This window comes from Copadichromis virginalis, linkage group LG3 (assembly GCF_057382275.1).
Source record: "Copadichromis virginalis isolate Kocher_CV1m ecotype Utaka linkage group LG3, C_Virginalis_male_GT1.1, whole genome shotgun sequence".
Taxonomy (NCBI): domain Eukaryota; kingdom Metazoa; phylum Chordata; class Actinopteri; order Cichliformes; family Cichlidae; genus Copadichromis; species Copadichromis virginalis.
The window spans coordinates 42,085,351-42,111,800 of NC_140620.1; the positions used below are offsets into that span (position 1 = coordinate 42,085,351).

The 26,450-nt window shown below is 44.0% G+C and overlaps 1 protein-coding gene across 6 annotated transcripts in view; it reads left to right on the forward strand.

Annotated features, from left to right (window-relative positions):
- The first annotated feature begins 3,465 nt into the window (after positions 1–3,465).
- Positions 3,466–26,450, forward strand: part of pcdh7b (protocadherin 7b) — a 125,772-nt gene continuing 102,787 nt past the window's right edge. For all 6 annotated transcript variants that reach the window (XM_085451171.1, XM_085451172.1, XM_085451173.1 and 3 more), the window contains exons 1-2: positions 3,466–3,961; positions 4,066–7,496. In XM_085451171.1, the coding sequence (XP_085307297.1) occupies positions 4,422–7,496 (3,075 nt within the window). In that variant the 5' untranslated portion in view covers positions 3,466–3,961; positions 4,066–4,421. The remainder of the gene's footprint in view (positions 3,962–4,065; positions 7,497–26,450) is intronic.

A 26,450-nucleotide genomic window follows, 5' to 3' on the forward strand; every position in this document is an offset into this window, starting at 1 on the left:
TCGTTAATGCTTCCAGACTGTCCATGGGGAATGAGCAAAATAAGTAAAAGTGAAGAAATGTGTAAAAAGATGTGTTTCTTTTGAAGCTATGACCATTTGGAAATCAGCCATTACTCAACATTTGATTCAAAAATTCTAACGTGGAAAACATTTAGTCTAAAAAATACTTTTTTCTGTGGCCAAATCATGTGATGCATCATCTCTGATCATACCACATTTTAATCTCGATCAGTCATAGCGTGGGAGTATGAGTCACTTTTTTTGAACATCTCATTTTCAAAACACCTCGCTCTCACTGATGAGGTCTTTGTAACGGCATCGAGTGCTTTCCCTTGCGTCATTTTAGACCACTCATTCACTCCAGAGCCGGAGCAGTGTTACACACAGATATGATAATGATTTTCAGTGATGATGCTGAGCCTTGATCGCTAGGGTTCTGCTGGTAAACATGGTCCCTGAATCACCTACGTGCTCATTTTCACTTAGTAACTGGATATTCCAACAGCCTTGGGGCACAGAGTAACTGCTGTTATTTCTTGCCAATTCTTGTTTGATCAAGTGGAGTCACACTGGTTAATAAAAAGTGAGACTTCAAAGAAGACATCAGTATAAATGTGATTGTGTTTTGTTTATTCTTCTCACACAGTCACTGGGTCAAGATTGCGACAGTTTTTCCAGTGCAGCACAGATGCAGTAAATAGGTTAACTTTATGATGTATTTGATATCCCCCGTGTTCCTGTTGTCATAATAATTACTGTTGATCTAGGTTCAACATTTCAAATGAGCAATCACATTCTTATGATGTCATAGTTCTGCAGGGTGAGGAAAGAAAACCCTGCCGAAGTCCATTCAAAACCTCCAAAAGAGAAGAGTTAGGATCAGGGTTACAGGGCAATAGTTGAAGCTATGATCATGGGGTAATGGTTTGGTATGATGCTGTTTCCAAGCTACAAAACTATGACATCACAACAATGTGATTGGTCACTTGCTATGTTGAACCTGAACCACATTTGTTTTTGATGATCCAGGAACAACACCAACACAATAGTGCTAACATTAGCTGGCGCTCATGGGTGGAATAGTGCTCTCTGTGTTTATGTTGGGCAATCCAATATAATATAAATGATTATTAATACAGTAGGACCTATGGTGGCGCAGTGGTTAGCACTGTTGCTTCTGGATTAGGCCTTTCTGTGTGGTGTTTGAATGTCTTCCATGTGCCTTCATGGGTTTCCTCCAGGTTCTAAGGCTTATAAAGTTATATAAAGTGTTTTATGTGTCTACTATAACATACTTAAAGTCTGGTTAAATATGGCTTGTGGTCTTAAGTGCTTTGAGTGGTTGGAAAGACAAACGAAATGCTATATAAATGCCAATCAATTTACATGTCTGTGTGTGGTTGTCTGTCTCTTCGTGTTAGCCCTGTGATGGGCTGGTGACATGTCCAGGGTGTGCCATGCCAAAACAGCTCATCACAGGGTAAAGTAACCCAGTATTGTAATCATCTGACTTAAACAGGGCCAGATAACCAACAGACCCATCAATGTTTAGTGCACGGATACATGATGACGTTAATAATTATCTGTCTCGCTAATACAGTCAAAACACTGTGAGTCATACAGAAAGCAGCCCTTATTTCATACATAAGTCAAGAACTGCTGTGTGTGTTAGTGACTGAGTTAGAAAGCTCTTTTTTGATTTTCAGAGAAACTAATCATCTGAATCAGGGCTGCCCAATCCCAGTCCTCGAGAGCTACTATCCTGCAGCTTTTAGATGCATCCCTACTCCAACACAGCTGAATCAAATGGTTTGATTACCTCTTCAGCATGCCATCATGTTTGGCAAAGGCCTGATAACAAGCCATTCATTTAATTCGGGTGTGTGGGAACAAGGATGCATCTAAAAGCTGCAGGACGGTAGCTCTCGAGGACCGGGATTGGGCAGCCCTGTGAATGATCAAGTGCCCGCAGTGCATTTGCACCACGGAGCTCTCTCTGCTGTGCTGCTGTCCGAAGTGTTTTGAGCGGGTTTGATTTTAGTTCGACAATAGAGGGCGCAAGTCAGCAAGGATAAACCCACTGCTGGAATTCAGAGAGCCGTGTGCGAAAGATGCAGCTGCTGAGACTGGCTGCCTCTTGTCCTCTCCCCCTCCTTCTTCCCATCCCACTGCCCCTCACTCATTCACTCACTCATTACACTCATCCACTGTATCTATAATTTCACATGCGCACAGCGCCGCAATGCTCCCTTATGATGACCCTCAGTTCAAAGTTGAGGATATCCACACGCACACGTATTAAAGCACGTTTTTTCTTTGCACCTAGCACGACAACGCGTACGTGCTGAAACAGAGACGAATCCACCTTAAGCACCTTAAAAATGTTCTCATTTACGTACCTCGCAGGCAATGAAATTATGCTGCTGGAGAGAGCGTCCGCGAGCATGTCAAGGATGTCTCTCAGAAAATGTGTCCTGCACAAGCAGTTAAATGACAACTGTAGTATTCACACACTGCACACACACACACACACACACACGCACTAATCTGATACAGGGAAGTGGGGTTTGCGCAGTGGCCGAAATAACGAAACCCTTTGCTGTGATCGTCTGGATAGCCATGCAGGGCTGATCTATTTATTTTCCTTTTTTGGGGGGGTCTTATTCCCTCTTTGTGGAAATGAATTCATAGACACGGTCTCTCACATTCCTGGACGCTGAGCGGACTGAGCAACACGCAGCCGCAAGACACGGAGCTTGCCGCGTCGGAGAGCACAGCCACTGGAGACCACACGCATTCGTATAAGTAACCACAGGGAAACCACAGCTCTGCGCACACAGGAAGCCCTGTCCCGTCTCTCCTGTCCTGCTGCTGCTGTCGTGTTAAAACCCGAGAACTTACACTGTCTGATTTTTTTGTTTTACCACGCAAGTTGTAACATGTGTAGGTAACATTGAAACCGATCACTTGTGTCGGTCTGGCAGTGCGTAAAAGTTGCACTCTGGATTTGCGTTCCGGGTAATCTCATGCAGCACAGGGTGGAAAATAGTATAAGAGCGGTACGTTCAAGATTTTCAAATCACAGTTTTGTTTGGTTTTGTTTTGAATCTGATCTCTCGCCATAGCCACAACATAGGATGTTAATGGATTAATACGAAGCATCCGAGAGATCCTCGCAAAGTGCCGAGCCACGTCTCGAGAAAACACCGATGAAAACGAACGTCTGAGTGCATGTTCCTCATATGTCTCCCCCTTTATTATTATTATTATTTTTCCTAATATTGCCTGCTGGCCTCTAGACCTGGCGATCGAGACTTTAAGTCCGACCCTGTTTACGTGCGCTGCTGGAGTAGGGGGGGAGAAGCGAACGGAGGAGGGGGTGGAGAGAGGGAGAGAGAGAGGGGGGAAAGAGAGAGACTGCAATATCATTTGTGAATCCCTCTCACAGTGCTGCAGATAGGGGCTGCCAACACACGCGGCGCGTCTGCAGGTGTGGGAACAGGAGGGATATGTTGGACAAAGTGAGAAATTAAACCAACCGCTTCCCAATAACTGCTTCGGATGTACATTCCATCTTTGTTTTGTTTTATTTTGTATATGTATTTTTTCTATTTTTAATATTACCCTGATTTTTTTCCAGTAGGTTACACATTCGTGCAGCAAGCTGGTAAAAAAGAAGCGAAAGAGATAGAGCGAGAGTACTATTCTGCTAGTTGCAAGTGACTTGGAGGAAGACAGCCGGACAGGTAATTTCTGCCTTACGTTCGTATCGCCGAGCTCAAGACAGTTAACGAGCTGTTAACACAGTCGGCCGGGTGATGACTTGTCTGAACTGAGCGGGCATTTAAATGATCTTCTGACATATATGGACATATCACCGGACAGAGGAATACAGAGGAATACTGGAGCCTCACCCAAAAATTAAAAGAGCGGGAGCGAGAGAGAGGAGCGTCTACAAACTGTGAGTAAAACGGAGCGGCTTGGACTGAATCTACTTTCTGGTTATTTGATGCTCGGACTATAACGTTTCGGCTTTTTTTTTTTTTTTACACGCATGACATTCAGATATTTTGGGAGGAGGGGGCCACTGTCCGGGGCACACGGAGAATCCGGCTTGTTCTCTACATCACTTTAAAACAAACAAACAGAAAATACTAAAAGAAAGGAAGGAGAGACATTCGAAGGAGGGAAAGCAGAGGAGAGCTGGGTAAGCCCGTGCGTTTGCCGATTTTTTTTCACTGCAGCAGGAGAAAAGTCCAGGAGGATGAAGTCTCACGCATCCCAGACCAGAAGGCTTCGCTCTGAATGAAAGCGATATTTCCTTCCCATATTCGGACTTTCTATTAGTGATTTTTTTTCACTTATTATTAAAGTGGACATTTTTTTCCTCTCCATTCCCCCTTCCTTCTCTGGGCTGAACAATGAGGACTACTGGTGCAGTGGACTATTTGTACTATTGCATGCTCATCTTGCAGCTTGTGCATCAGCCCGCTGCCAAGCAAGTGCTCCGGTACCGTTTAGCTGAGGAGGGACCAGCAGATGTCAGAGTAGGGAACGTAGCCACCGACCTGGGCATTGTCGCCGGGTCCGGTGAGGTGACGTTCACCCTCGAATCCGGGTCCGATTTTTTCAAGATAGACAACATTACAGGTGAGCTCTCCACCAACGAGAGGCGGATAGACCGTGAAAAACTGCAGCAGTGCCAAATGATATTTGATGAAAACGAATGTTTTATTGATTTTGAAGTGTCGGTGATAGGACCAGCGCAGAGCTGGGTCGACCTCTTTGAGGGAAAAGTCATCATATTAGATATAAACGATAACACCCCGTCTTTCCCTTCCCCTGTCCTGACACTTTCTGTGGAGGAAAACAGACCCATTGGAACCCTTTATCTGCTGCCCACAGCCACAGACAGAGATTTTGGCAGAAATGGAATAGAGAGATATGAGCTCATTCAGGACAATGGGGAGAATTCAAGGCGATTGGGGTCTTCTGGGGATTCGTTTTCAGGAAAGAGGAGATTTGAGGAGGGAGCGAGCAGGAGCAGTGTTTTTGAACTGCAAGTTGCTGACACTACTGATGGAGAGAAGCAGCCTCAACTCATCATTAAGGGGGCCCTTGATAGGGAACAGAGAGACTCCTATGAGCTTACACTGCGTGTTAGGGATGGAGGAGATCCCCCTCGCTCCTCTCAGGCCATTCTTAGAGTAATGATAACTGATGTGAATGACAACAGCCCTCGGTTTGAGAAAAGTGTGTATGAGGCTGACCTGCCTGAAAACAGCTCCCCTGGCGCCCCCATACTCCAGCTCAAAGCGGCTGACGCAGATGTGGGGGTTAATGGTCAAATAGAATATGTGTTTGGGGCAGCCACAGAGTCAGTAAGGAGACTGCTGAGGTTGGATGAGAGCACGGGGTGGCTGAGTGTGTTGCACCGCATTGACCGTGAAGAAGTGAGCCAACTGAGGTTTACAGTAATGGCCCGTGACCGAGGCCAGCCACCCAAGATGGACAAGGCCACAGTGGTGCTGAACATCAAGGATGAGAACGACAACGTGCCTGCTATAGAAATTCGGAAAATTGGACGCATTTTCTTAAAAGACGGGATAGCCAATGTGGCTGAGGATGTGGTGGTGGACACACCCATTGCTTTAGTTCAGGTGTCAGATCGTGACCAGGGGGAAAATGGCATAGTGACTTGCACAGTGGTAGGAGATGTGCCCTTTCAGCTCAAACCGGCCAGTGAGATGGAGGGCGAGCAGAATAAAAAGAAATATTTTCTCCACACGTCTGCACAACTGGACTTTGAGGCAACACAGGAATACAATGTGGTCATAGTGGCCGTGGACTCTGGGAGCCCCAGTCTGGCGAGTAATAACTCTCTTCTCGTCAAAGTGGGCGACACTAATGACAACCCTCCTATCTTCAGCCAGAATGTAGTAGAGGTTTCGTTTCCGGAAAACAATGCACCAGGTGAGAGGGTGACAACAGTGAAAGCCATAGATGCAGATAGTGGGAGGAATGCTGAAATAGCCTATTCCCTAGACTCATCAGTAAATGGGATTTTCTCTATTGATGCAGACAGTGGAGACATCCGAGTAAACACCATTCTGGATAGAGAGCTAACAGAGCGCTACGAATTCAAAGTGATAGCCAAAGATAAGGGCATAAACACCCTTCAGGGTTCTGCAACAGTGGTCGTCCTTGTGGCCGACAAGAATGACAATGAGCCAAAGTTCATGCAGGATGTTTTCACCTTTTATGTCAAAGAGAACCTTGATCCTAACAGCCCAGTTGGCATGGTTACAGTAATCGATGCAGATAAAGACCAAAATGCAGAAATGGGCCTCTTTATTGAGGAAGAGGAGGACATTTTCTCTATCGAGAATGAAACCGGGACTATTTTTTCCACCTTGTCCTTTGACCGAGAACAGAAAGGTACCTACACATTCCGCGTCAAGGCTGTGGATGGAGGTGAGCCTCCCAAATCTGCCACCGCCACAGTTTCACTCTTTGTCATGGATGAAAATGACAATGCTCCATCTGTCACTTTCCCAATAAACAGCTCCTACACCCTTCTTCCTCCCTCCACTAACATCAGAACTGTGGTCAGAACCGTCACAGCTAGTGATGCAGATACTGGCATCAATGCGGTCCTGAACTTCAGCATCATTGGGGGTAACCCCTTCAGACTTTTTGAGATTGATGCAGAGAGAGGGGTGATTTCGCTAATGGCAAAGCTGGAGCAGAAGCATCATGGCCTCCACAGACTGGTGGTTCAGGTGAATGACAAGGGGCAGCCTTCGCAGAGCACCACCACACTAGTTCATGTGTATGTTAACGAGACACTTTCCAACTCCTCAGCTGTGGAGGCCCAGGTGGCTAAGAGCCTGAGCACATCTCTGAACACCAACATCGCCGGCGACCCCAACTATGACCTAAGCAAACAGCGGTTAAGTATTGTAATTGGAATAGTTTCAGGCATCATGACAGTCATCCTCATCATTCTTGTTGTTGTCATGGCCCGTTATTGCCGCCCAAAGAACAAGAACGGTTATGAAGCTGGCAAAAAAGACCATGAAGACTTCTTTACACCACAGCAGCATGACAAATCTAAGAAACCCAAGAAAGATAAGAAGAAACAAAAGTCCAAACAGCCGCTCTACAGCAGCATTGTCACTGTAGAGGCCTCGAAACCCAACGGGCAGCGCTATGACGGCGTCAACGAGAAGCTGTCCGACAGCCCTGGCATGGGCCGCTACCGTTCAGTCAACGGAGGGCCGGGAAGCCCAGATCTGGCCCGGCACTACAAGTCCAGCTCGCCACTGCCCACAGTGCAGCTTCACCCGCAGTCGCCGACAGCTGGAAAAAAGCACCAGGCAGTTCAGGACCTGCCCCCTGCCAATACCTTTGTTGGCACCGGAGATAACATTTCCCTTGGATCTGACCACTGCTCTGAATACAGCAGTCAAACTATCAACAAGTACAACAAACAGGTAAGAAGACACATTTCAGTGTTCTTTTGTCTCCCTCCACTACTCTTAAATGTCTTCTGCTTTTTCCTCTTAGTGTTCTCTCTCCCATAATGCTTTCTGACAGGGCTAGTCTCAGTAGTCTTGTTGCCTTTATGGTGCTAATGTGTGTCAAGTTAGCGGTATTGATCTGTTTTGGTTTGGAGTGCCATTCACATGTAATATTGAAAGGAAAGAGAAAGGGTTTAGATTAGCTCAGGAAAGGATACTGTTACAACTTAACCAAATGTCCGACTATTTTGGACTTTTATCTCAGCGTGTTAAGCTGCCTTTTCCGTCATGGGTGTCACAACTCTTAACCTTGGCAATATGTGTTAGAAAACTGTAGACAGCTCACATAAGGATTTGGTTTGCAGTTATTTTATCCCAGAGGGGCGCATGCATGGCAGAGGCTGGCTGCACTCCCCTCTGCCCTGCCCTCTGTCTGAGACAAGGCTACCTTTTCTTCTCATGCAAGGGAGGAAAAAAAATGAACAAAGGCAAAAGAAAAAGGGAAAAGGTAGATGCAACACAAATGTGGCTTTGTTAGGGCTCTGAGTCACTTTGAGAGAATCTACTTGACTAAGAACATCTGGCCCCGAGTCACATTAACATCACGGTGTGCTTCAAGGTCTGCATCAATTCATTGACCTCGCAGTGAAAACTGACACTTTTATATCAACTCCCATGTTGTGCTTCAGCTTCACATCCTCCGTCTTTTCTTTTCATCCATGTTTATAAATGTATGCCGTCTTGTACCTGCTGCTCTTTCTCTTCTACACGTATCCGCCCTCCACTCGTCTTTCCCCTTTCATGTTTCCTTTTTCTTTTGCCTTGCTTCCCCCCCCCCCTCTCCCCCCACCTTTAATTCTCTTCTTTCTTTCACAGCACAGACAGAACTTGTAGGTGACGCTATTAGATTTTTAAAGTTGAGGAAGTGTGCGCTTTTATGGACTCGGTCATTATATTTCTCTGGCTGCTTTTGCACTGTTAGGTGAAGCAACAGCGAGGAATCAAAGATAATACTTAATGAAGCCAGCTTATTTGCGTTTTCGTGAAAAAGAACACCATTGTATTTTTCCTTTTTTTTCCCTATGGAAGTCTAATGAATTATTGATCTTTCTTTTACTTTGTGTCAGCACTACTCCTTTTGAAATCGGTAGTGTTGCTCGCTTGCTTGCACTTTTTTATTTCCTGGTTTCCCCCTTCTCCTTTAGATATCTTTGTTCTTGCTTATATTCTTCCCCTTCCCCTCTAACTCTTCCTTGGACCTTTGTAGAACTCCCTTGCATGTCTTGCATCCACCTGTGCCGCCTCCCCCCCCCGTAGCTCTTCCTCTCCCTCTATTTATTCCAGCCTCATCCACATCTTAGCCCGCACAGCCCAACTCCTTTTTTCCCCTACAGAGCTTTCTTTTTTAATCTTTACTGTCATCTCTCTATGCCCTTCTCTCCTTCCCCTCTGTATTTCTCCCCTTCAAATCATTTCAGCCCTCTTTTAACTTCTCTTCCTTCTCTTTCCCTGCTCTGTCTCTAACAGCCTCTAATATAGTGCATTCACTGAGCTGCTTCCCAGAGTGTGAGGAGTGCTGTTGTTTTCGGATGTCTCCTGCATAATTAAAAGGGCACTCTATTTGCTGCTGCGGCAGCGGCATGTATTGTGTGTCACTATGCTCCACTTATATAATTATTTATTTACTCTCTACATTAATGCACCGCTAACTTTTATGGACTGTGCATTTCTTACCATCCAGCATCTTGGAGGAGGAAAAACAACAACAACGATCTGCAGCGCATTTTTAAAATGTATTTCTTTATTTTTTGATTCACAGGTGCTTAATTTTGGAACCCAAATGGCATTAAAATGGTACAAAATGTGCTTAGTGCTCTACTGGGCAATAACATCTAAGATCACTGTGTCATATAGCTGGTTTATCATTGAATATACAACTTATAGCATGTGTTCAAATTTCCATTTATGCCCTCTGGGCTCAGTGAATACTTACTGTTGATGCATTCAGTTTGGGTCATAAGGACATAATTAAATGGCTACACAAGAGAGCTAACTGAAGAGAAGGTGTGTGCTCATGTGCTCCAATTATGGCATTAAACAGCCACCTCTGTATGAGATTAAGTAGTGAAGCGGTCACGCTCTTGATTTTAAGATCACTGCATCTAAAAATATTCTGTTGTCTGGCGAGTGCTTCTGAGGCTAAGGACATAATGAAACACTCTAGGAAACTCGTGCGCCTCGCTTATGGGAACAAGTTGTGCACAAAAAAAGTGTTAGAAAATGATAAGATCAAAGAATGCTGCTTTTTTTTTATCACGTTTCATACATTTTTAGACCTAAACTCATGTTCCTGAGCTAATTTAAATGTCAGATTGACCCTTTTTTCACATTTGGCCACAATTAGTTTCTTGTAACTCTCTTTCGGAACATTTGTCACCGTGCACGTGTTTTGTTACGCACACACATACACACAAAACCTTTCTTTCTGGCTTTTTTTATCCATCTGTGGGAAGAAATAGAGACGGGCGCAAGAATGACGGCCCTGTTAGCGGTATAGAGAATGGCCTCCACTGTTTCACAAGGGACTTGGGGTTGGGTGGAAAGACAGAGAGAAGGACAGCGAGAGAGGGAGAAAAGTGCTGACCACTGACTGTAATGTCGGAGGTATCGGGTTCCATCTTTCTCCCTTCTCGCTCTCCTAATCTTACAGTAACCGCACAGGCAACCTGCTCGGGCAGGTAACCAGGCAACTGAGGAAGTTTATCAGTGAGGCGAACCTTTCTTTTTAGCCCGACAGACATTTAAAGAGTCATTAAGTTGAGCTAACTGTGAGGGAGAAGCCAGCATGTCACCCAGCTGCTGCTGAGTTTGAACAGGAGCAGCAGCAGACCTGACATTTCATCTCTTCCTGTCACTCCATTGATTGCAGCTTATGTCATTTGTAATTGTCTTTATTTTCTTCTTCTTCTTTTTTTTTTTTGCTATATGCGCACAACATTATGCGTGGTCTAACTGCTCCTTATATACGCACGGCCAAGCCATTCCATCCAAAGGCTGATGAGAAGCGCATTCACTTAACAGAACACTTAACTTTATTACTTTTGGCAGTAGCTTCTGTTCTGCGCAGCGGCAAAAAAATAATACCATCCAACCTTGTGAGGAATGAAATCACTTAGTCACTGAATTAGCACAAGCCATCAGCTTTTGTTTTATCATTACACTTCAAAGCGGCGCTCGTGCCCAGGTGGATCACTTTTAATCAGTAGTGAGCCACAGCAGCTTGTATTCTCTGCTCTTGCAGCGTAGCCCCTCAGGGCAGTCAAAGCCGCCGTCCAACCACTTACACCAGGTTATCTTGCCTCGGGGCTGATGCGGCAAGCATAACTGGACGCTGCCCTTAACCCGGCTTCCCCGGTGCTCGTCTCGTGCACTCCGGCCAGCTGTTCCTCCTGCACCTCTCCTGCACGAGCTGAATATGGCCGCGAAGCATCTGATTTGCATAGGGCAAACCCTCGCCCCTCTGCACTTATATAAGACAAGCAATATCGCCATGCAAATGGAGGTCACTTGGGTGGTGGTTGTAGCCAAAACATAGGATGCGATTGCCCTTCAGACTCTAAGACGTTCAGGAAACCAATATGGAAATGTAGCTTTTTGCCTACGGCATCATTTGCTTTAACTTAGGAAATGTAGCTGCCTAAACACCTGTAAAAACCCACAAGTGCACCAATTTAAACTGACAAAGGATCAGTTAGCCTCTATATTAATGCTTGCATTTAGGATCATGTAATCATGTCTCTGATTTCAGCCCACTGCGTGTGTTTTTTGTATTCTAAATACACATATACAGGCATCAAACTCTCATAAGTGGGAGCTAGTGACTCATTCAGCTCAGTAAGACAATTACTTGCTAAAAGGTTCTGCTGAGTCTGTCAGAACTTTAACAGGTTTAGTCATGCCCCAGTCTCCATCTAATTGTTGATTCAGGTCACTTATTTTGCTTTGTTATAATGTGAGCCAGACAGTTGCAAAATCAGGTAAGCAGATAGCTGGGCATGTGGCTGGTTGATATAATCAGATCAGATTTCGACTGAGCCAGATCATGAAAATTGATTGTTCAGATTTAACCGCGGGATATTATTATTTTAGAATTTGACATACATTATGAAAACAACCCATAATGCATTTAGGGATTGTGTATTTTTGGTTCTGTCAGATGACTGTTCTGCTTAATAAAAAAGAAAAAAAAAGGAAACTGAAGCATTAAATACATTGCTTTATTGCACAGCTCTACGTCCTTTCATTTAAAACCACTTAGAGTCGACCCTCACTGCTGGCTGTTCTACCTGCTGTTCTTTGCTCAGCTAGCATCCCACACTGTGATATGTAATTGCCTTTAGAGTGCTGCTATTCGAGATTTGGTAATCTTGCGTCCGTGCACTTCGGTCTAATGCTGCTTTGAAAAACTGGCACAAAACTAAGTTGGATTTTCTGATCCCAGACACGGGATTTCCAAACGCACATCATTAGGACCCAGATTAAACATTTCTGGCCAACTGGCACCATTATCAAATTAGCAAAACTGGTAATGAAAACATTTCAGCTTCACAGAAATTTCCAACAGAATGCCAAAAATGGTGGGAAAAATGAATAATCTTCAAATCTTGTCTTTAGTAAGAAATAAGATAATGTGCAATGAGCTGGTTTGTTTAATGCCTCATTATTATTATTAGTGCTCGTCCTTTCTACTGCTGACTGTGTCTAATTTGATCAAAATTGTTTTGGATCTATTACGGCTTAATTCAATCTACGGCTGCTCGGGCTTTTGTTGTTTATGTTCCTAAAGGAAAATGGAGGGAGTAAGAGAGCTCAGTAATACTCATGAAACTGCAGCGGGCAGCATTTTCTGGTATAATGTGGTTTGGTGATTTGAATGCACTCGCTCTAAGGCAATTACTAATCTAAGGATTAGACTTACCTGATATATGGGCAGAAAATGGTGGCGACTGAGAGAAAAAGGCAGGGAGAGATTGCAACGGCTGGTTGCTACAGTGCCTGCTATATTACTCTGCGTAATATTTTAATACTGAGTGTGTTTTTTTTCCTCCCCGCACCTCCTTTACTTATAGCACGAAAGCATTTCTTCATTTCTTTCCCCCTTCTTCTTCACCTCCCTCTTTTCTTTGCATATGGCAGCGAGCACATAAAAAATCGCAGCGCTTGCCATCACGGAGGGCAAAAAAGCTTCGACTCACCTGCAACGTTTGTCACGATAACACGGGGGGAGTGAAGTGAGGGAGGCGAGAAAAAAACAAAAAGACGAGAAATTTAAGCCGCGTGCCACCTTGATTGCTCTCCACGCTGCTGATTGTAAGTGGCAGTGTCGAGGATGCCACCTTCTCCTCGCCGCTTCTTTCAATTTGATGTCATCGAAAATGGAATTTCATTTCATACTCGGCAGCGATCACATTAGATAGGGCTTACCAGGATAAAGCCGATTCATATTTGCAGATTTGCTTTTCCTGTGGCACTATCAATCACCGCGCGCTCGCCATATTGCACACTTGTTTTTCACGGCAATTGTTCTGAGGAGTTTGTACAGTAAATTGACTTTTACAAGGCTCCCAAGGTTTATGATATGCTATGCTAGCCTCGTTGCTTTCCCCGTTACTGTCCCCTCGTATCGACTCCACAGGCCGGAGCTCAGCTAAATGAGAACAGCACTTAGCTCTACTGCTGTGCTGCTACACCCCCCCAGTAAGTTCCCTGTTGACAGGTTGGCTCACAACACAGATCAAAAAGTAAGAGGGGCTGTTTGTGAGACTAATAGGCAGAACAATAGCTTACTGTGACATTGCACCTCATCAAAATTGCAACAGCGTCTGGCAGGTACATAATAATGTGGGGGGGGAAAGGTCACAGGTCATTTGGTCTCTTGGTGTTGATTCAGTTCATTTTAGTGTATGAACAGGCGCTTCCCTTTGCTCCCACAACCACCTGTCGGGGAGGGGTGGTGATTTAAAACCCCATCCAGCATCAGCCATGTTGTCACATGTGGCCTTCATGAAAATGAGAATAAGAGCCGTGAAAGCCAGACACGCCCATCCATAATTTACCCCTAAGTGCCACCCTTTGCCACCGGCAGGCAACTGTAAAGCTCCTCAGGGCAAAAGTGAACTTGTTTATTAAGCTGACAGGTGGAGAAAAAGAGGCTTTAACTGGCATGCGGTCTCCCAGCTGGGCAGAGGAAGGATGCTGGACTTAGTAAGACAATGTGTGTGCGTGTCTGTGTGTGTGTGCGTGTGTATGTATCTCATGGTGTCGACAGGGGGAAAGTTGACAAGTTCAAAGATGTAATTGGACCGTATTTAATAAGTAGAGCGTTCATTCTGGATTCAGTTTTTTGTTGTTTTTTTGGTTTTTGCACCTGTTCTGTCTTTCTTCCCACATTTTTAAAAGTCCTTTTTTCGTGTTGAAAATCTGTTGAAATATTAAGATGGACAGAGACCTCCTGACTGCATAAGACAAAGTAAGAATTGTCCGCGATAAATAATGCATCCAAAGGCTTTGTTGTTGTTTTTTTTTCCTTTTCTTTTCTTTCCAAAGGATTTGCCTTTTTATTAACAGGCTGCAGTCATGCATATTTACTAAGCAGCAGACTATAATGGATATGACTTGACTTGGGTAGGGGAGGAATAGGACAGCTTGACTGCTTCTATTAGCCCTGTTTTGGTGCGGCTCCCACCATGTGGCCCCCAAATGAGATTATATGTGTATGAAACAGGAGGCAGAGCACTCACCGACCATCCATCAAAGCCTGGGGGGACCTGTGTGAAAGTTTGTGCATGTGTACTCAGTGGGTTCGCTCACTGTGTTGATGCATGTGTGCATTTGTTAGGGTGTGATAAAGTGTGTGGGTGTAGAGTATGCACGTGTGTGTGTGTGTGTGTGTGTGTGTGTGTGTGTTTATGCATCCTGCGAGGACTGGAGAAGAGAGCAAACGGGGGGCTCCGCAGTTCAGCCTCTCCATCATCCTGCACGCCAGGCACACGCGTAGCGACATGCCTGAGAGGGTTTCAATATCCTGTGTATGTGTGTTTGTGTGCCTGCGAAGCTGTGTTTACCCAAGGAATGCAGTTCATTATATTTGTATGTGTGTCTGGTTATTACATATACTCTCTACACACATGCGTAAAGAAGCAGATGGAGAATGAAGGCGGGGGCAATACTTTATCTACACCTTTTAAAAATCCACAACAAGCTCCAGCAGTCCGGGTGTTGATAGCGCGCCTTTTTTCGTGGCTCTCAGCAATCACAAGTGCAAAGGACTTGGAACTTCTTCGCCCCGGCTGAGCTAATTATTGCAACGCCAGCGCGTATATATTTACCCTTTTCAGCTTAAACGTTCGCAGTTCCACGTATATTAAGTCCTGCAGATATGCTTGGAGGAAAGAAAAAAAAAAAGCTGAAATATTCATTAGCAAAGTACTGGCAGGGGCAGCAGAAGCCCCTGTATCGATGGGACCTTACCTGGCAGAGAGCAGGCTATTAGCCAGGCCCGATAAATCTTGTCAGAGGCTGGAAGAATCTGCCTGCCTGCTGAAGAATGAAGGTCACGGGGCAGCTGGAGTTACGACCGGCCTCGCGAGGTAGCTGCTAGCAAATCAGCTGAAATATGAAGTACAGCTAGTCTTCTTTTTTTTTTTTGAAAAAGCAAATTTTTCAATTTGCCTCTTTCTTGGTGTACAGTTCCCTCTGATAGCTTCTTTCTCTGTGCTGCATAGAGCTATGTGAATAAGTGCTTCCTACGTGCATTTAAAAAAAATCTCGTCTTTGTACTCGTGTTATCATGAAGTAGAAGCATTGACAGCAATTTGAGACCAATCCAGTTTTTGTTCTGTGGCATCAGTAGTGTATGATTTCATAATCAGTATTTATTTATTTATTTTTTTTAGAATTGAAGCAATTATTCAGTTGTTATGGACAGAAAATCAAGCATAACAGACAACCACAGTTTCAGTCTCGTGGCAGCGTAGGGTCTCTAACTTACATTATAAAGCACTTTGAGGGGACTGTGGTGATTTGACGCTATATAAATGAAACTGTATTGAATAGAATCTTGCATGTTCCTGTTAAAACGGAGTTTTTCCTTCCCACTGTTGCCAAGTGCTTGCTCATAGGGGTCATCTGTTGGGGTTTTCTCTGTATTATTGTAGCGTCTTTACCTTACAATATAAAGCACCTCACATACCGACTTTTGTGATTTGGCGCATGTAAAAAAAGATGAACTAAAAGCATTTTTCTAATAATATCTTTTAGTTTTAGAACTTTGTTTGAGAAAAATGAGAAAAATCAGTCTGAAGAAGTTAATTTGGGCTTTTGGGAAATGACTAGGCTTCACTAGATCAATAATAATCAAAATACAATCTGTTGCGCCTTAGTTACCATTGGAGTAATGGGTCTGCGATTCAAATATGTGTTCATAACTTTCGTGATGATACAGCGCTTCTGTGGTAGATTTTGCTGATTAAAAAGAAAAGAAAAGAAAAAGATGTCTTGACTAAAAAGCAGTTAAAGTTTTTGCACAGCTCTGTATCATCCTTCAAGAATAAACTGCACTGTATATAGTCTGACACCAGCCCTTGTGCGTTGTGTGTATATACTTCCTCGACCGGCGCTGTTGGAAACTGCAATATAAAGCAAAGACGACTGGCTTTAGTCAGACAAATTCTACTGTGGATTGAGGAGCTCCAGACATTTAATATGGTTTCATGTATTGATTTGCGGCACCTTGCCCTATAGCCTGTTTATTATCTTGCTTTGGTTTCACCTTTTACTATTTTTCTGACAGAATCTCAGGAGATTGAGTCCTCCCAGTTATTTCTCCTCCGCTCTTACCGGCAACAAAGTTCTTGATAGCGACTACACATTAGTCTCTCTCTCAAACTTTGCACTGGGCAAACAACTGGCCTGCTGTTTAGGTTCGCCGATGAGTGGGCGACCCCAGGTGCTTGAATAATAAGAACGTGTTCTGAGCTGTGGCTTTTGCTCAGTTTTCTTCGATTATGGAGGAGAGACAAACGGGGGGTTGTAATCAAGACTGAAAGACTGTCCTTTGACAAGGTTCATTTACTCTTTGAGTTGTTCCAGTGCAACACTTGGGACGCAAAAGCTACCGGTAATTTTAAATTACAGAGTGGATTCAGTGGTGAGAAGTGCCTTGAGGGGGAGCCGGTCCACAGAGTCAGGGTGGGGGGAAATAAGGGAATGTTGTTACATTTGTTGCCATTCGGGTCGAGGTTGATGAGGTCTGGGATTGGGGAGAAAGGCGAGGAAATCAATCAAACTGACATGTCCGGGGCAGCGAGATTATTAGAATAATGGTAAACAAAGCAGCTTAAACATGACTGGGTTTTTCCTGTTTTTTGTTTTTTTTGTGCCTCAACTTTATTCCTCACCCAGCATTTGCTTATTAAGCTTCACTTTACGTCAGATTCATCACTTTTAATCTGCATGTAATGATATATTAATAACAGTCTTCAGTGGAAGGAGGCAAACTGCTGTGTGCGTAAGTGTATAAAGGAAGCCTATCACACAGTGAAGGGCTCTTATGAACTGGTGATGTGAGGGGAGCTCAAAGTGACATCGACAAGCGGCAAAGTGCCTACACGGGTGACATTTACAAGTGCGTCGCGGAGATCCCCAGCTGGACTTAGAGGGAAGATTGTTACTTTCTGTTTAATCACCATCAGAATTCTGCGGGTGCTGCATCAAATGTTTGAGTAGCGCAGATTACTCTCCCCCGTGAAGCCAATTGCGGGCAATCGTTTGATGTCTACGCAAATGTGCTTAACATGTATAACCATTCCTGCCTCCCTTCCCTTCCTCTGCACATTTGAAAGATTTACGTCGGGGTGTGAGCATGTGTGTGTGCCTACACTTTAAAGTCTCTTTGAATAAGCTTTTCTTTGCAGAAGCAGCCTCTTCTTCTCTGTGAATTGGGGACATGACATGACAATTGGAGACCTTGTAATTTATGTTTAAAAATGCCAGCATTATCCGTGCCAGCGTGATTTTGTTTGAACACGAAGGCACACTGGCTAGGGTCCTCAGTCGCTGTTTAAAACCTTATACCTGTGTTTGCGCAGGAATCCTTGGTGGGCTATCCATTGTTACTATGGCAATATACCTCCGCCGCACTCTTCCCCCACCCACTGCAACTTCTCCCGTGGCCATATGCCTGGAGTTTTTTAAAAGGTTTTCACTGCTCTCTCATCTCGCTTGTACCCGGTAATTCAGACCCATCAGTGCCAAAAGCTGAGCTCAGGGGCAACGTCCTGCTTAAAAAAAAGTCACGGTATTTTAACAGCTTTGGCCCGAAGTTGGATGAGGCGTGGGAACGTCATGTTCCGCTAAACTGTTTTGATAAAGCCATCTGGGCAAGCGGGGAGCATTTCAAAGATGAAGGTCCCTGAACACTAAATTGGCAGCAGTTTGCTTTACTACAGTGGGCTCATCTCTTCTCTGTGTCACATCTCCTTAGGGAACCTTTGGGATTTACTGCCCTTCCCACTTTGAGTTCTTGATTCATGAGATCAAATTAGACAGTGAGAGAACATCAGTGGTTGCACAATGCTTTGCTCTTTAACTCAAGGCCAGTATGTTGGCAAAGCCTCAAATGCGCTCTACTTGCTGGTTAACCATTTCCTACATCTATTTCTGCTCGAAATGTGTGAATCATAATATGAAACTGCTACAGACAGATTTGAAATACTAGGAGGGACCACTATAGCCAAAAGATGATCGTGAATTCCATCTGCAGTAAATTATACTGGGTGGTATGGCTCTGTTCATGAACTCTGCACATGCAAACTTGCATACTTGGAAAGACCCATCTCACATTTCCATGAGCGTACATGGAAAGACAGAACCAGGTAGAGCAGCGGTAAAAACAGAGCAGGTATCAGTGACAACAGATGTGCCATTGATTCATTCAGACGCAGCATTAAGCCTAGATTACACTTATCCGCTAGGGTACGCTTTGGTCCGATTGATGTAAATTTCATCAGGGTCTGTGCACACATCGCTATACCTATCTTACTCGTCCACGGTTGCTTTACATTACACTGAACCGACTGCACATGCACCTCAGGCGAAGACCTCAAGTGGACTTTGAAGACGTATAACAGGAATAACAGTCTCCAGAGTTTATTCGGGTCTTGGAGGAGGGTTACAAGGCATCTTGCAGTTGTGCAGCAATTGTGGGGAAGTTTAAACAACTTAAATAGTTTGCCTTATGTGAGACTGGATAATTTTATGTTTAAAAGGGTAATAGCTGAGGCACCAGCCGATATGGACTGGCCCTGGGATCAGCTGACCTACTGGGATTGCCTGAGCTTAATTTTGTGGCTCAGTTATAAGCACTGTTACAAGTTACAAGAGGAGAGAAAAAAATATGCTTGATGTGGCTAAACAACAGCAGTTCCAGCCCTTTTGAGACAAGAAATGCTTCGCAAGGTCGAGCCTATTATTGATGGGACGTATTGAAATCTTGTGTTTTTTAAACATTCCACGCAATCTCGTCATGAATCAAGAGATGAAACAAGTTGTCTGTATTTTATTCCATATCTGAGGAGAATGACGACTGAATAGCAATTAATCCAGTGAATGATGGCTGAATAGTAATGAATTCATTCAGGGAGATTAAAGGAACTGGTGTTAAGGATCAAAAAGAAGGAATGGTGAATGCATACAGTGAATGCCTAAGGACTAGAGCGAATGACTAAGTGTGCGTGTGTGTGTGTCCATGTGGTTGTGTTTGTGTACGTAGAGTGAAAGGCAGTAAATCACCCTATCATAACAAGAGGTACACAGGAAGCTCATCAGCCCACAGCTTAAAACCAGAAGCAAGAATAACAGGAGTGAACTCCAGAAGTTGTGTGTTTGTGCAACTGTGCGTGCATGTCTGTATTTGTGTGTGAGTGTGTGTGAATCTAGCTGGAGAGTATCTCTTCACCGTAATGACTCTCGGCAAGCATGCAGCCTAATGAAGTGGGACTTTGCCTGTGTGACGACATGAATGCGCCTGATTGGGAAGTTGCTGCGAAATTGCTCCCAAAGACTACCTGCAGTGTTTGAACACGTTCGCTCCATGTTTTACGCTTGGTGATGATAAACACTCACCTTTGTTTTGTCAAATCTTGCAGTTCCACTACCATTTCATCTTACGCATCTAATCCTGTAAGGAGGTGCTGTATTTCAGTCTCCATAAGACATTGCTAGTGTGCAGAGGCAACTTGAAGAATTCTCTTACAATAATAATATCCCTCCTCCTCGTTCTAGAAAAGCTATAGCTGCCTTTAGGAACACACATTGGCTCCTGTATGATTACTGGCCTCTGCGCCTCTGCAGACTTGGTGTCAAAGCTCATAATGAGCGCTGTGGGCAGTGAGCGCCGGGTTCCTCAGTGCGTGATAAAACGAGGGGCAAAGAAGGTGTCTGTGCATGTTTGTCAGACGTGAGCAACGCTAACACAAGCTGCATTTTACCTGTTCCACCTGCAGCAGCGGCCTGATCTGCTTTGCCTGCTTAGCATGTATCTCACTCCAGGCAAGGCTGCGTGAGAGGCTCAGCTGTTTTTATTAACATCCAGGAGGTATAAAAAGGTTGACGAGGAAGACAACCAGGTAAAAAAAAAAAAAAAGAAAAAAAAAAAAGAAACAAGCTCCACTTCATAAACTGCAGCTGATGGAACTGACTAGGCAATGTGTACAGTTTCTTATATATTGCCTCAGCCATCGTGGCTTATTTATACCGCTCATACTTTCAGGCGTTTGTGTGATTTTTCAGCTCTGACTCAAATACGCCGCACGGATATTGTGTGCTGTCAAAACGCAAATGGAATGGCGGCGAAAAACCCACCGCACCCCCCCTGAAAAAAAACACACGCACCCTGTGTCCCTCCCACAATAAGGTTTGATCCGAGAGTGATGCATTGTGGGAGGAAATGGACGCCGCCGCCGCTGCCTCACGTGTTTGCCGTGCACAGGCACAATGACAACAACAGCACTAGGAGGAGGCCCCTTTTGTACAGCACGAGCTGATACACCGAAAAGGAGTGACAGGTTTGAAAAATTGGCAAACAGTGTTTGCTGGAAGGCTTCCTTGGGGCTTGGGTACCTTTTGAAATCATGTGCAAATGCAGAGGAGTGTGAATGAAAAATAGCTGTGTGATCCTGCCATGTTGCTTCTGTCAAGAACGCGTGATTTTCTATCTTTCTTTCCCTCTCTCACTCCTTCTCCCTCCTTCCCTCCCACAGCTTGCTGTCATCCTCATCTGCCCCTCAAAGCTCACCTCTTTTTCTTCTTCTCCCTTTTCCCCTCTCTCTCTCCGTTTCTCATCATCTCTGTTTTAACGCTCCCATTCTCTTACCAACATGCCCTCCTCCGTCTCTCCTATGTGTTTTTGCTTTTCTCTCGTTCTCACACCCCCCCAACAATCCCCCCCCCCACGCCCCTGCCCCCCCTCCCTCTGTTCTTCCAGCTTAGCGGACGTGGTTATTTAAGGCTTAGAATCCATAAAACCCGCCTTAGGTGTGTTTGCTTTTGTTACTTTCCCAAAATGGTGCAGTGACTGCCACATTGTTTGCTGTTGATCCTCATTCAGCCACTGCCTGTTAAGAGGAGAGCTTCATGTGGTTTAGCGGTGATTCGCGGCCTTGATGGGGCCCTCCCGTCAGTAGGTTTTAGGTAGCGTACATTCTACCTGCCCCTCACCCTTTTTTTCTTTGCAGCAGGGCTGTAAATGTAAGTTATGATTACTACCTGTGTGCAATACTGCAAATTTCAGTATCGAGCCGATACCAAGTAAATACTGGGCTAATATTCCCGATATCGATAGCAATACTGATACTTTATAAAGGCAGGTTAAGTAGAGGAGAGAAGTGTTCATAATTCCTCAAGTTAATCATCGTCAATTTGCTCATTCTGAACACATTTTAATGAGCACGAAAACAGATTTTTTCTTTACTTTACACAATAATTACATCTTTCAGATTTTTCAAGACCTGTCTCTAAGGTGCAACTTCTGTTTTTTAAATGTGTTATAGGCGATAATTAAAACATTTAACCGTCAACACAGTAAGGTTCACACATTTTTCATAGTTCATCTTTGAGGTATATTTTTTCATTTCCAGTTCAGTGGGCTGAATATATTTGAATATATATTATATATTTGTCTCTGTGTACGTAGTCTACATGTACTCTGGATTAATGTTGAAGTCTGACTGCATGAGAAGAGTGTTGTCTGCACCGATGTGTCTCCTTTCTTGATGAACGGGTTCAGTGTACTAAACTTAGAGGACAGAATCAAGTCTAGTATCAATCCGATACCAATACCAGCATTTGTATCGATACTAGTATGATTTGTATCGATATGCTCAACTTTACTGAAAACCATAAATGCAATGCCGAGACTAGCAGAAGCCCAACCAGTACAGCAGCATACTCAGCTCCAGACCCATGTGTACGAAACAATTAGTTAATCTCCCCATCTGCAACACCAAGATTTTTCTTCACCCCCTCCCCTTCGCTGCAACTCAGACCGAAAACAGTCACAGCGTGATTCTTCCTGCACAACATCTGTCCCAGATTGCTCTACCCTTCCTAATTAAACCCTGTTTACCTCAACAGTCTTAAAGCAGACTACTGACTAATTATTAGGCACAAGCTCCTCAAAGCCGTGTTTAAATTTCACAAGCTGATGAGGGTGCTGCTTGTTGGAGCTGGTGAGTGAGCATTAGAAAAAGAGAGCGAGACAGGAACAAGAGCCTTTCCCCTTGAGCGTCCCCTTCTTCGTGTCGTCGCCTGGCATTGCTCTTTCACACCAAAAAAACTTTAATTAATGCTCTGAACAGTTGTTAAACATTGTTTTGGTATATTCAATGGACGAGACTATAAAAGAGTAGAGAAAAGGGGAAATGGAACTTGCGGCAATTTCCAGTCATACATTTTTAATGTTTATTTCACGGTTTCTTAATTAAGTCCATGCATCAGAAAAGCCCCAGTATCAGAAGGGAGTTCAGGGGTTGGGTTAGCTGACAAATTTATAATGCGTTTATTTTCACGACAAGGCCCATGAGGGATTTTAATAGATATATATATTTTTTTCAAGTGGAGTTACACATTTGCCCTTTTGGTGGCCCTGGTTAGTTTGATTTCTACTCGGGAAGCTGTGGATACGCCGCAACACATCTTTTCACATGTGAAAATATATTGGATGGTTGAAGCATCAGCACAGAAAGATATATTTTAATGATTTTTCGGCCTGGTTTTACAGACTCTTTAAAAACACCCACAACTCCACAGCTTCTCTATCTTGTGCCTCTCTCTCTTGCTCACACACACACACACACACACACACACACACACACACACACACACACACACACACACACACACACACACAGAGTTATCCTGGGCGGCAGCCTGATTCAATTAGTAGGAGGTGAGGAGCAGAGAGATGAGGGTCACTCTCGCCTGTTCCAGCCCGAATGGAGATGCTTCCTGGGAGACCCAGTTTGTCTCTAAATTTGGCTGCTCCTGGGTCATTGTTTCATCACAGCCCCAGAATGGTTCCCCGGGCTCCCCGTGACTCTATAAGTCTATCTATACATCTATAATGTATATTTCAATTTAAAAGCGCCTGCTCCCTTGCTGATTTTGTTTTCTTCCAGTGTTTCCTGTGTCACTGGAGTGAAAACCCTACACCCCTCGAAGCTATTGGGAGATGCTTTGTTTGTTTTTCTCTCCATACACGAGTAAAGCAATGAAGCTGGAATTTACATTTACCAGCAGCGTAAGTACATGCGTATTACTACACTGACATTTTATTTCAAGGCCAGGATTTTCCCTGAAGGCTTTATTTAAAAAAAAAATACAAAATTAAAGCTGGTGGAAAAAGTAATATATACAACTTCTATAAAATCACTTATCACCTATCCCCGAAAATATAATGATAACTAGCCATGCTAGTGCTCCTGTGTTATTGAAGATTTTTAAATGAGCATTCATAACAAGAAAAGTATTAGATATAGATTTCCTGTAATGGCAGTTACTGACAACGGCTGGCCCTCCCATCAAGGTGTAATGGACAGAGGGATCAATGGTGAATAAACAGAAGGCCTCAGTATTAGAAAGCTACTCAAACAAGCAGCAGTTCCAATCTCTGATCAGAGTCCCATCAGACCGCTGAGCCAAGAGGTTCAGCGGTCTGATAGGATGCAGAGAAAAAAATAAAAATTCTTCCATGCGAACCAGTCCATTACATGTATAAATAGCACTTCAGTGCGAGCTCACAAAGCATAAAACTCTGTGGCTGCTTGTGTTCACACATTATTGAGGTCTTTTACTTTGCCTTGTTTGTCCACAATGAAAGATTTCTAACCTTTTAGAGCGAAGGCCTCGAAAAGTCTTTCTGGTAGTGTTGATTTTTATGAGAGGCGGTGGATTTCATTAGTGATAAAAAAGGCCAGAAACGTCTCTCCAGCAGAGCCAGCTGTATGTCTTACCGTAGTTTCACGTGGATTATCAGTTGCTGTAACTGAGCAGGTAGAGCAGGTCATCTACTAATCTGAAAGTCGGTGGTCAATCCCTGGCTGCTCCAGTCTGCGTGCCAAATATCCTTGGGCTAATCCCAAGTTGCTCTCTGATGCATCCATCGGAGTGTGTCTGATATGTGAATGTTAGATAGAAAGCACTTAATGGGTGAATGAGGCATGTATAAAGCTCTTTGATTGCTCAGGTAGAGTGGAACCAGCAAATTAGCATTAATCAGCATTAAAATGATCTCCTTAATATTATGTAGATTTCCCTCATGTCGCTGACCTATCGAGGCGCGGAAACAGGACATGTGGTGGTGTTGCGGGGCGGCCAGTAACAGAGCCTTTGGGTTGGGGATCCAATCCAATACAAAAACCCCGCAGTCTTCAGTGGAGTGGGTGGTACCTGTGGAAGTAGCACGCAACCGAATACCAGAACCGAAGGTTTCCCAGTTAAACTTTACCTTAAAAAAAAGTTAATCCCCTCACCTGCCAGTGATTTTAATGTTGTGACTGATCTGTGTAGCTGTGCTGATACAGTATGCAGAGCGAGGAGATCATCTAAAGACATCAAAGGCACAAAGCAAGAAAGGGGGCTAGCTGTGGGGTGCCTATATTACAGATAATGATGGACAAGGAAGGAAATATTTATGCATCTCGAAAAAAGATCAGCCTAGAAAATTGCGTTTATTTATAAAAGAAGTGGTGGAAATATAATGTTTTCCCTCCCTTGAGGCTTAATTTGACTTTATTTTTAAATATTCAGTGTATTAAGAAAATATTATAAAAAAAGAAATCATGTTTTCCTCCTTCAAGCTCAGTAATTTTTTTTCTCCAGCCCTGGGTTGGTGTCACCTCTGCGGAGAGAGTGATATGTATCAAAGTGCAAATACAAAGGCACTTTTGAACACTTACAGAAGCTATCCAGGTCTTTTTGGTCTGTTCGGGATGAACAAAACGAAACTCCAAGGCATCAACAGCACCCGCAGGATTTAATGTCTCATCCTCTCCACAGCCGTGTCTACATGTATTAATAGCAAATCTTACAGGTTTCGAGGATACGGGCGTGAGTCTCCCAGAGTTAACATTGTCTGAAGTCGAGTGAGTTCTGGCACTCGTCTCTGAATCAAATTGTGTGTGAGGCATCTTCCCCTCAGGGGAGAAAGGGAAGATGTGAAGAAGCAAGGAGCTCAACAAAAACAAGTCTTTCTTGTTTTTTTTATTCCACTCAGTGATCGCTAATTACAGACTGACAAGGCTCTTGTTAAAACAGTATAAAAGGTGTGTGTGTGTGGTGGTGGGGGGATAAAGACATGAAGAAAACATTAAATACCCAGCGTAATTACATTTATTGTGGCACGCCGGATGGAACACACTCCTCTTATTCTCCAGAGACTCCCATGTGCTCGTGGAGGGAAATGAATCTGTTTCATTTTAATTAAATAAACACAGATATCTGATAATTTACAGTAGGTGACGGCTTGTGTCAAAGTTAAGAAGGTTTTCTAAGAGTTTTGGAATGATTTCTACACTCCGTTGAATACCTCAAAGGACCACCGTTGAATACCTGGCTCCTTTCCTGCTGACAGAAGTTGTCGCCAAGGCCAACTGTTCCCCTAACTAGTCTAAGCTCTTTGCCAAGTTTTCCTCACATTTCCTTACTTCACTTACACGCCCAGATCATAAACTTCAACTCACCTGGTTTAACTGAACAGGAAGCGGGCGACTTAGATTTTAGTACATGCCTCTATTCGCACCATAATAGTATTGCAACAACTGTAGTGCAGTTTGGATTAGTAGTAATTCTTAGATGAAAGGGCGCATGGCTTAGAAAAGCCATCTCGTGCCAAGTTTAACATGAAAACATTGCGGTTTTTCTTGAAGTCATTTCTTGTTTTTTTTTGGCTTGCTTTTGTGTTGCAGTGGGCGTGTCCATCCTGTGCTGTCACGTTGGAATGTAACAATAGCTTCTGCCTGTCATTTACTCTTCAGGCATCCACGTGGTTTGTTCTGGTTTTTCCTGTTCGGTCTCCGTTCGCGTGCATCTCTTTCGTATGCCTCGCTTCCGTCGCTGTGGCACGTAGTTACAAAAGTGTTTATTTCCTGACTGCAACAAGGTCACAGCACTCTGCAAGGTTATTCCACGTCAGGGCTCCAGTACTTCTAATGTCTTAGGGATCGGCAGAGAGTTGAAAGATGTAGATGTGGAACAGGCAGGGTGCTTATATCATAGTGATTTTTTTTTAAATTCAAGCGGTACAGTCAGAGAAGTATGAGCCACAGGTAAATGATGGTGCTGCATATTTTAGGAGAAGGAAGATTAGGCCGA